This window comes from Chinchilla lanigera, unplaced genomic scaffold (genome assembly GCF_000276665.1).
Source record: "Chinchilla lanigera isolate Chin_1 unplaced genomic scaffold, ChiLan1.0 scaffold00050, whole genome shotgun sequence".
Lineage (NCBI taxonomy): Eukaryota > Metazoa > Chordata > Mammalia > Rodentia > Chinchillidae > Chinchilla > Chinchilla lanigera.
In genome coordinates this window covers 1798060-1809585 of record NW_004955451.1, presented here as the reverse complement: position 1 = coordinate 1809585, position 11526 = coordinate 1798060, and the positions used below count along the sequence as shown (strand labels likewise).

Genomic DNA, 11526 nt, shown 5'->3' with positions numbered 1-11526 from the left:
AGTTCATTCTTTTTGTCTTGTCTTTTTGAGACAGGGTCTCGCTCTGCAGTTCAGGCTGGCCTTGAGCTCACTATGTAGCCCAGGCTGGTCTCGAACTTGCAACGATCCTCCTGCCTCAGCCTCCCAAGTGCTGGGATTACAGGCGTGTGCCACCAAGCCCGGCAGTTCATTCTTATAAAGAGTGTAACAGAGCCATCCTCAGAAAGTTAGGAAAACCCAGCATAGATCAGAAATTGTATCATTTTCATGAATCAGCTCAAGTGAGAGCCCTGACAGGAGGAGTTTCATTATGGAGTCTAAGGTGCTGGGTTCCTAGGAACTTTAGGAGATTGGTAGCAGGATCGTAGTTATTCACTGTGGCATAACAAACCATCTCTTGGTGGGCCTATGGCTCAGGAATTCAGGTAGAGCTCAGCGGGAATGCTTGTCTCAGCTCCACAACGCCTGGGCTCTTATGTGGTAAGACTTAGGGTAACTCAAATGTTGGAATTTTCTAGAGGTTCTTTACACAGAACATCTGGTAGCTGGGCTGGGATCACTCGGGAACTGTTGATTAGAGTGTTGACATGTAGCCTTCCACATGGCTCAGGATTTCTCAGTGTATGGTGACCTCGGATGGTTTATTTTTCACATGGCACCTTACAGATCTAAGGGTGAGTCTTCCAGAGAACAAAGTAGACTCTGCATGACCTTTTCTTTTTTTTTTTTTTTCGGTTTTTCTCCGGTACCGGGAACCGAACTCAGGACCTTGTGCTTGCCAGGCAGGCGCTTTGCCGCTGAGCTAAATCCCCAGCCCCTGCATGGCCTTTTCTGATCTGGGCTCAGCAGTGTCATGCCCGCTGTGTTCCACTGGTCAATACAGTCAAATTCACCCAGATTCAAGGGGAAGTACTTAGACCCCACCGCTCAATGATGTAAGCCTCGAAGAAAACGTCCTTGAAAAGCTATCGCAATGGGTATCACAGCCTCTTAGGATTTCCAGTAATCTTTTTGGACTAGCTTTATGTCTTAGATATCTCTGTATGCTACAAGACCTACTGCCAGATTTCAGGCTATCAAAAGTCAAGGCTTCAAGGGGATTTGGTGGACTGCAGGAGTAACTTTGTGACACAGAGAATCCCTGTCCACCAAAATGGGTAGGTAGCAATGACAGTTCAGCAGGCCTTCCTGTATTCTTTTTGGAGCTGGGAATATATAATTCTAGAGCTTCTGGCTCTGTCAGTCATAGATTATTGCTATCTTCTCTCTACTGGAGATCAAATTCAGGGCCTTCACACAGAGCTACATTCCCACATTCTTTTTTTTTTTTTTTTTGTCTTTTTGAAACAGGATCTTGCTATGCAGTTCAGGCTGACCTTGAGCTCACTTTGTAGCCCAGGCTGGTCTCAAACTCGCAATGATCCTCCTGCCTCAGCCTCCTGAGTGCTGGGATTACAGGCGTTCGCCACCACACCTGGCACATTCCCACCTTCCCAGCAGCCCTCTTCTTTTTTTTTTGAGACAGGGTCTCGCTATGCAGTTCAGGCTGGCCTTGAGCTCCCTTTGAAGCCCAGGCTGGCCTCGAACTCGAAATGACCCTCCTGTTTTAGCCTCCCAAGTGCTGGGATTATAGGTGTGTGCCACCACGCCCAGCTGGGGTCTTGTTATATCGTTTAGCTGGTCTTGAACTCTTGGACTCAAGTGACCCTCTGACTCCAACCTCTGGAGTAACTGGTAGTAGAGCCCCATGCTGGCTTGCCATATTTCTGACATATCTGATCCTTTTACTTCTCTGCTATCTCCAAGGTAAAGCCCAATGCCACTAGCATCTTATACAAGCCTCTTTTTGATTTTGCCCTACCCACTTGAAACTCAGGTTCTATGCTACAGTCAAAATATCACCACCAGCAGAGTATAAATACTGAGGTTAAAACCCGCTTTCACAGACCTAGTTAATTTCTCAGAATGCAAAAGAGGACTTTTTTTTCCCCTTCTTCTGGGGGCAGTCCACAACAAAAATGGCCTACTTCCCAAAGTTTTCTGTAGTCAGCTAGGTTTTTTTTTTCTTCCTGGTGATACTGTGGACTGAATTCCGGGGTGGTTTACCACAAAGCCACAACCACACTCCTTTTGTTTTGAGACAGTCTGGCTAAACTGCCCTGCTGGCCTCAGGTTTGAGATCCTCCTGCCCCAGCCTCCTGAGCTGCTACGATTATAGGCATGCTCCATCACAGCTGGCTCAGCCAGTTCTTGAGGGTATATAAGTCTACACTGGACTCTAATTGAGGAGCCAATGCTCCCCTTTCACCCTTGACTTTCTGTGAAGATGCCAGTCCAATGGTCCTGACTCCTTTACCCCCCAGCATAAACTGTTTCTCAGAGGCCTTATCCTTTTGGGCAGTCAGTCGTCTCCTATGGGCCAAGGCCGCTGAATCTATCTCATACATTCAGCCTCAAAGTAGTGAAGCAGGGAGCAATACACCCCTTCTTTCATCTGGTGTCCTATGTCTAGACCTATTTTTAAATATTTGTTTGTTTATGGTGCTGAAGATTGAACCTAGGGCCTTGAACATGTTAGGCAAACACTCTTTCCACCGAGCTACATCCTCAGCCCTATCTTTACATGTCTAATTCTGTGACTGTCGTCTAAGATCATATATCAATATGTGGGCCTGACACAATTTCACCTGTTTGCAGCACTGGAATCAGGACCCTGATTCTGCAAAAGTGTCTGAAGATACCTGTACATTCAGGGCATTCACGGATGGTTGTGAAGTATGTAAGTGTGGTTGCTGGAAAAAATATACATGCCCGATTAAATCGCCTATGATTTCATCAGACACAGTAGCATGTGCCTGTAAGCCCAGCACTTGGGAGACTGACATAGGATCATAGCAAGTTCAAGGCCAGCCTGGGCAAAATGGTGAGTTCAAGGTCAACCCGAACTACATAGTGTGACCCTGTCTCCAAAAACAAAACAAAAAAATCTGAATTTCAGGAAAACCATGCATAATATTTCGTTTATGGTACTGGGGATCATGCCCAGGGGTGCTCTACCACCATGTTCAGATGGTGAGCTACTGTAATTCTATCACTTGGGGCAATTTAGTAATACTTTGTCTCAAAGTAAAAAATAAAAAGGTCTGGGGATGTACTCAGTAATAGAACTTGATCCCTAATGCTGCACAAACTGTTATTTGATATTAAAAAGTAATCAGGCATTCGTATTTTTTCTTGCAACCCCATCTTTAGGCCAACCACAATTTTTCTAGGTTTTGTTTTTTTGTCTTTTTTTTTTTTCAGGTACCGGGAATCAAACTCATGACCTCGCGCTTGCCAGGCAGGCACTGTGCCGCTGAGCTAAATCCCCAGCCCCTTTTTTGTCTTTTTTGAGACAGGGTCTCACTATGCAGTTCAGGCTGGTCCTGAGCTCACTTTGTAGCCCAGGCTGGCCTTGAACTCGCAACGATCCTCCTGCCTCAGCCTCCCAAGTGCTGGGATTACAGGCATGCAACACAACCCCCGGCTATTCTAGGTTTATGGATTATGCAGCAAGAACTGATGAAGACAAAGTTTACTTCTTCTTTTTTTAAAAAAAGCGTTGTTCAACCAATTAACAATGAAATACCAGGGCAAAGGGTAAACTGAAAGAACTTCCAATTCCTTTAGCGCTAAATATTAGCACTTGATCTTAGTCAAAAGGCGGAGAAGCGATAGCGCTAAATATCAAGATGTTATTGTTGTTGTCTTTGAGACTCACATTGTAACAGAGTGACTATGAGATTGACATGTCACGGACAATTACGGCTGTAATTTCCTTGTTAAATTCCTAGAACAGAAGAATGTTGCAGCAGGGCGTGGTGGCGCACGTCTGTAATTCCAGCCCTCGGGGGAGGCTGAGGCACGGTCACTGCGACTATGCCAGCCTGGGCTACAAAGTGAGTTCAAGAGCAGCCTGAACTGCACAGCGAAACTATCTCAAAAAGACAAGACAGAAAAAAAAAAGAATGTTGCACCAAATTCTTGAAAACACACCTAGAAAATTAAGTTACGTAAGTAACAACTGTTCAGACTGATGAAGGAAAGGGCTGAACTCCCAACTATTCCACAATCCCTTGAAGCTGGCGCTGTAAACTATGGGAGAAAACAGAAATCTTCATTTCTACCGTTAAGTCCTACTACAGTCGCCATTTAGCCATTTTTAACGTTGCCTCTACAGTGTTTGTATCAGACTAATTCCCCACCAAATTTCTTCTTACAGAACATTTTTTTTCTTTTTTATTTGGTAAATTTTATTTGCCTTTAAAAAAAAAAAATCAGGGGCTGGAGATTTAGCTCAGCGGCACAGCGCCTGCCTCGTAAGTGCGAGGTCGTGAGTTCGATTCCTGGTACCGGAAAAAAAAAAATCAGGGTAAAAAGTTGCAACAGTGCAAAGGAAAGGCAAGCTTCCCTTCCATCGCGATCCCTAGCTCCTGGACCGCAGGTTCTCAACTTGGGCTGAGAGTCCACGAAAAGGATTCCCAGAGTTACACTAATTCCCTGACGTTACACTTTTTAGCATGTGGATGGGTAACTGCACTTTTGTCGAGTAAAGGATCCCAAGTTCTATCTGACGCTCCAGAGTCCTTATGAAATCCCACCGCAGGACCCACAGAAGGACTCGAGCGACTCAGACAGGAGGGCCAAGACTCTGTACTAACTTCACCCAAGTCCAGGGCTCCTTACAAAAAAAAGTACAAGCGGAGCGGCAGCAACCGCGCTCTTCCTTCCCAAATCTTCCGCCTGCCGCATTCCTTCCCTCCAACGCCTCGGCGTGCGTGACGTCATGACGCCACACACGCAGCCCCGCCCCTGCAGAGCTCGGGGCCGGGACGGAACCCGGGTTCCTCGCAAGCCCGGAATGTGAGGCTTCGGCTCGGCTGCCCGCTACTCCCTGCGCCCCTCTGGACCCGGGCCTGCGTCCGCTGCGCCCCAGCTCGTCCCCGAAAAGCCAGGGCGGCCGTGCCTCCTGCCGTGGGCCCGCGTGGCTGCCGCCGCCCCTCCGAATCCTCCGGGGCCGCAGAGGAGTTCGCTACGGAGGGAGGCGGGGGCCCTCGGGAGGCGGCGGAGGAGGAGGCGGAGGAGGAGGGAAGGAAGATGGCGGCCGTGGAGCTAGAGTGGATCCCAGAGACTCTCTACAACACCGCCATCTCCGCTGTCGTGGACAACTACATCCGCTCCCGCCGAGACATCCGCTCCCTGCCCGAGAACATCCAGTTCGATGTTTACTACAAGGTACGCGCCGGGGCCTGCTCGCCGCTCTCCGGCCGCAGCGCTGGGGCCGCACCCCCTTCCACGTCCGCGAACCCCGCGTTGACCCCCTCACCCCTCGCCGCAGGATCGCCCTCGGGGGGCCTGGCGCGGGGCCCGCGTTACCAGTCCGGCACCCCCGCCTTGCCACGTCCGCTGTCCCCCGGGCTCTGGGGCCGATAGCCTTCCCGATGAGCCGCGCTGTTGCTGGTGTTCGTTTCTGCAGCGGCCCCCGTGGCGAGGCCTTTCGCGTGGACTTGCTCTCCTGCGTCCCCGGCCCACCCGGTCCGTCCCTTCTATGTCTTTGGGATATCTCATGCCCTCTCGTCCCAGTTAAGTGTCAGCATCAGCTGGACTTTTCGCTCTTCTCCTCCCCGCACCCCTTCCTCCTTGATCATCTCGTTGCCCTCTTTACCCTGGATTTTGGGTTGTGGTTGCTTTTTGTTTTGTTTTTTTTGGTCACACTATATCAGCTTTGTTTCCTTCGTTGCTCCTTTCTGTCCCCGATCGGGAGTTAGGGATTATTGGAAATGATCTGTGAGCTTTATTAGCAAATCTTTAAAGCTTTGTGGTCTTTTTTTTTTTTTTTTTTTTGGTTGGTTTATACTTGGTGTTGAATTGGGGATTTTAGTATATGTGCTGCCGAAGCGAGCACTGAATTGGGGATTTTATTAATAAGAGATTGTTGACCCACTCTTTGAAAAGAAAGGGGCGACGTTTCCAGAAAGAAAAAAATACTTTAGAAATTTAAATCATGGCCATGTATTTGAAAGTTGCAATCTTGCAGCATTCCTAAATCGCTCCCTCTCCAAAATCCGAAAAGTCCTCAAGTCGCTCTCCGTGGAGTTCCAAGGGTAAGTGACCTTAGAGAGGGACAATTTTTGCGGTGTTCTTGAGAGGGACAACTTACGCGCTGAACGCGAAGCCTCTCTCCCCCTCCCTACGTTTGGATGTGAATATTGGATTTATTACACAGTCCCCCTTGCCTCGAATCAGAGTGGATAACTACTCTCCAGTAGCCACCCTTGCAAAATGTGACCCGGAGCAGGATTTATTATCTCTCAGATCTTAAATATTTCCTCTTGATTTACAAGTTGGCTGGAGCAGTGTAAACTGATATTAAACAGATGTGTATATTTTAATGTATATGTGATTTTTATGGCAGTTGTTTTATTGGGAAGATTGCCTGCTTTCTCCACCCTCAGTATCTTCAGAATTAGCAGCTGGCATACTGCATTCTATTAAATCCAGCTGTTTGCACGAATTGTAACAGTTACAGTATTTTTCTTCTACACATTTGGAGAAGATTCATTTTGGCTACCTATAGTATTGTTATGGTTCTTGGATTTAGAGAAAAACGTTTCACTGTTTCAAATCCCATTGATACATATAGAGTTACTTTTTTGTAGGTAAGGGAACAGTGTATTTAAAACATATTAGATTTGTCTTTTTCTTTTTTCTTTATTTGCGCTTTTTTTTTTTTTTTTCCCGTCATTTTTGAGACAGGGTCTTGCTATGCAATTCAGGCTGGCTTTGAGCTCACTTTGTAGCCCAGGCTGGTCTCGAACTCACAACGATCCTCCTGCCTCAGCCTCCTGCTTGCGTGCACCACCATGCGGGGCAGATTTGTCTCTTTCAACCTGGGAAACTGCAGCTTTGTGTGTGCTATCTCTTGTCCATTATCCTATGTGATCTTTGTGTGTGCTATCTCTTGTCCATTATCCTATCCTATGTAATCTGATACACTTTTTAGAGGAAATCACTGGGAATTTAACCTATCAAACTACTTTTACTATTTGAATTCCCTCAAAATATTCGGGTATCTTCTAGTAACTCACTTCTATTTGAAGCTTTTCCTTTGAAGGATATTATTAGCGAGTATGAACAGATGGTGCTTTTGTCACATTTTCCGTCTCACAGTTCACAAAATTTTAATATTTCTTCATTTTGGTACATTTTTACTCCTTAATAATTTTATACTTATTGTGTACTTGACACTGTGCTAAGATGAAGAAAAGGTATTTGTTTTTTTTGTTTTGTCTTTTTGAGACAGGGTCTCGCTGTACAGTTCAGGCTGGCCTTGAGCTCACTTTGTAGCCCAGGCTGGCCTCGAACTCACAACTATCTTCCTGCCTCAGCCTCCTGAGTGCTGGGACTACAGGCGTGCACCACCACGCCCAGCTTACAAGTAAAGGTATTTGATATGTGCCTGGAACTGTGTTAAGTGTTTTTACCTATGTTATTTTTTGTAAGCCTCACAGTTAAACTGGAGTATACCGTGTTTATAGGTGATAATGTGAAGTAATGTAGTCAAGGTTTCAAACCTAATATTTAGTTCCTGAGTACCTTGGGTTTTTTGCTTAGAAAGATTTCATATCTTGAGGTAGTAGATTTTTTTTTTTTTTTTTGGTGATAGCTAGCTAGCTAGCTAAATAGATTGATTTATGCAGGATCTCACTGTTAGCCCAGGCTGGCCTCAAACTCACTGTGAGCTTCCTGCCTCAGCTTCCTGAGTGCTGGGATTACGGGTGTGTTCACCACACCCAGCTGTGTGTGTGTGTGTGTGTGTGTGTGTGTGTGTGTGTGATTATTTTATGAAAGACATTATACAACTAATTTTTTATTAGCTCCTGTAGTAGAGAGAGTAAAAGTCAATCCTAGGACTCCATTCTTAATGCTATAGCAAGGAAAATGTAAACACTAAACCAGCACATAAAAATAAGATGTGTTTTGTCTGGGCATGATGGTACCCACGTGTAATACCAGCTACTCCTGAGTCTGAGGCAGAAAATCACAAGTTTAAACACAGTGTGGGCAATTTAGCAAGACCTTGTTTCAAAAATAAAAAATAAAAAAGACCTGGGATATAGGACTGTGGGAAGGCCCGGGGTTCAATCCTCACTACCACAAAAACAAAACCCTCTTTAAGCATTTTAAATCCACACAGCAGTATAAATAATCATTCCTTGCCCAACTTTTGAAGATTGTTGGAGGCACACTGTTTACAGTTTCTAATTTTCTCCACTTCAGAGCCAAGGAGAAACTCGTAATCAGTTCTTTCTTACAGTCCCAACTTCCATCACTAGGTATAGTTGTAGACAGAAGTATAATATTTATGGAATCAAAAATCTCCCATTCTTCTCGAGTGATGTAGTTCCGTGTCACTGTTGTTTTTGGTTAGTAGCTTCAGCTGGAGGAACAGTCATACCTAAAGCATTGGGAGAGGAGGCTGTGGGATGAATTGTAGGTGAAAGAGTAGGATTGTTGACTGCTTCCTAAGAAGGGATGAGAGGAATAGGTTAAATAGAAAGGGGAAAGTGTGCAATTATTTTTTTCCTGAAAGAATGGAAACCAGGCTGGGCATGGTGGCACAAGCCTGTAATCCCGGCACTTCAGAGGCTGATGCGGGAGGATTGCTGAGTGTTTGAGGCCAGTATGGGTTACATAGTGAGTTTACAACCATCGTGAACTAGATAGTGAGATCATGTCCCAAATAAACAAAAGAATGGAAGACGTTAGAATATATATTTGGCAGAATGGGAGAAATCAAAACAGAAGGAGAGGGTAAATGTGCCAGTTCAGCAGGAAATAAGTTATGGAGCACAGTCTTTGAGCAGAAATATTAATTAATGAGTCTTGCCCCTTTTTGGACTTTTCCTACTTCACCATATAAATTCAGGTACGTATTTGTCTTAAGGTGGAAGTAAGGAAAGAACACTACCTCTGAGATGAGAAGGAAATCTAAGTTATCAATATAGGTAATTTGCAGAGAGTGACTGTCTCGATTTAGAGATGAAATCATCTGCAGGTAGGAGTAGGAATGGTGGTTGTATAGGAAGAATACTTGGAGTTGGACATGGCCACTGAAGGCGTGCGAAGGAAAGCTGAGTGAAACATACATAAAAGAATGGACAGGCAGTAGCTGGATGGCTCACTAGTCATCAGTACCCTACAGAATGATAGCTTTGGTCCTGAACATTTTTTTCTCCAAGGTCCTGAACCATTTTCAATAAGGTGAATTGAAAGAATTGTTCAACTGTATACACAGTGAAAGGAAATACATTGACAGATTCTTTAAAGTTTATATGATCTTTTTTATTTTAACTGCTAAATAGTCTACTTTGTGTCCTGTTCAAAATGTAAAGTATGAACAGCGTTATGTTTTGACTAGAGGAAGTATTTCAGCAATTTATTCTTTTTTTTTTTTTCCCCCCTGTACCGGGAATCGAACTCACGACCTTGCCCTTGCCAGGCAGGCGCTGTGCTGCTGAGCTAAATCCCCAGCCCTCTATTTGTTTTCACAGTCTCATTTTTGTTTTTGTTTTAAGACAGGATCTCACTATGTTTCTCAAACTGGCCTCGAACTGGGTTCTGGTCACAGAGTAGCGGGCAGGCGTGGCTAGCAGTCTTTAGCTTGTTTGGGGGTTTGTTGTTGTTTTAATTGCATGTTCATGCTAAAACTCCTACTAATAAATGCTTGATTTAAGATTAGAGTTTTTTCTTTTTCTGTATAAATGTATGTTGTATAGCTAACTATAGCCTCAACTAATACTCTGAGAATCTTTTAAGATTTATTTGTTGGTAATAAATTGGAATAAATTTGTAGCATACAGTATTTGACAACCAAAGAGTTAATATTGTTTTCATACAGAGAGCTTAATAAGGTGAGAACTCACACTGAATGGGGAAGGGATTTAAAAGAACCTAAATAGCCAATCATACCATGTATCTGCATGAGAAGGTAATATGATATAAACATTCAGCCATCTCAGTTTTTTTATTTCTTTTTTTTTTTTTGGTTTTTCTCCGGTACCAGGAACCGAACTCACGACCTTGCGCTTGCCAGGCAGGCGCTTTGCCAGCCATCTCAGTTTAAGCTGTAAATTTATCACAGTTTGAATTAGAATCTCAGAATTTTACTTGGTATAGGAAACTGGTTAAATATTAAGCTCATATGAAGGAATTAATTACCTGAGAAAAACGAACCAAGGAAAATGTAAAGCATAATACTTAGGAGAGATGTTCATTTTAAGATAGTCAAGTTTAAGACTGAGGCAGGAGGATTGCAAATTGGGGTTGAGTCTAGGTAACTTTGTGACTTAAGGAGACCATTTCTCAAAATAAAAAAGGGCTGAGGAGCTAGGGCAGTGTGAAGGCCCTGACTTCAGTCCCAATACTGACCCCAGGAAGGGAAAGTCAACTGTTAGAAGACTGTATATTAAAACTGTATTGTTGAAACAAGAACAACAAAAATAAATAGGTTTATTAAGCATAGTAGTCCAGAAAGAAACCAAAGCATATTTGAGAATTCACTATATGGTAAAATTGTGAGACAGTGTTATATTTCAAATTCAGTTGGGAAGTTTTAACAAATGTATGGCTAATTGATCTAATTTGGGAAGCAAACCACTACACCACACTATATACCAAAATGAATTCCACATGTATTAAAGATTTAAGTATGGTTATTAAAACCCTGAAAGTATTAAAATAAATTATTGGGTCAGTATCTTCCAATGGGAAATGACTGAAATTTCTTCTTTGAAGAAATTATTTTTAAGGGTCAGGGATATAGCTCAGAAGCATAAGCGCCTGCCTGGCAAGCCTGAGTTCATGAGTTCAATTCCTGGTACAAAAAAAAAAAAAATTTTTTTTTTTTAAACCAGATAGTCCCAGGGTTTCGGAGGCCGAGGCAGGCTGATTGCAAGTTTGACCCCAGGCTGGGCAGTTTCATCAGACCCTGTCTCAAAATAAGGATGGGGACGTAGCTCAGTGCAGAGACACCCAAAACAAACAAAAATGTAATCTATAAAGTCAGTATAAAAGTACAGTTAGCAATTATTATGCTTCAGATAAACCTCATTGGCTACATGTACTGCTACTGTTCAAAGCTTAGAAATGATAAAAATACTTAAGAGGTGAAAACCTCTGTTACTTATCTTGCCAGCACTGTAATGCTATCAACACTGTAATGCTATCTTGGCATGGAGAAAGCTTTCTAAGTATGAAACCAAAAACCTAGAGGAAAAAGGAAGTTAATAGATTTAAGTACATTAAAATAGAAGAAAATTAAACAGTTTTAAAAAGACTGTGCAAATGTTATTTGACTGATAAAAGACAAGGTTCCTAGCCACACTATGCAATCCCAGCACTTAGGAGGCTGAGACAGGAGGATTGCCAAGATCTTAATATAGCCCAATTTGTCAAAGTTTCTTTGCAGTTAGCTGATTTTGTATCCTGTTTAATCTTTGTTGACAC

The 11526-nt window shown here is 43.6% G+C and overlaps 1 protein-coding gene across 1 annotated transcript in view; it reads left to right on the top strand.

Annotated features, from left to right (window-relative positions):
• The first annotated feature begins 4809 nt into the window (after positions 1–4809).
• The window catches only part of Appbp2 (amyloid beta precursor protein (cytoplasmic tail) binding protein 2), a 68035-nt gene continuing 61318 nt past the window's right edge, over positions 4810–11526 (top strand). Inside the window, exon 1 of the mRNA XM_005393963.2 lies at positions 4810–5253. Within this exon, the coding sequence (XP_005394020.1) occupies positions 5116–5253 (138 nt within the window). The 5' untranslated portion in view covers positions 4810–5115. The remainder of the gene's footprint in view (positions 5254–11526) is intronic.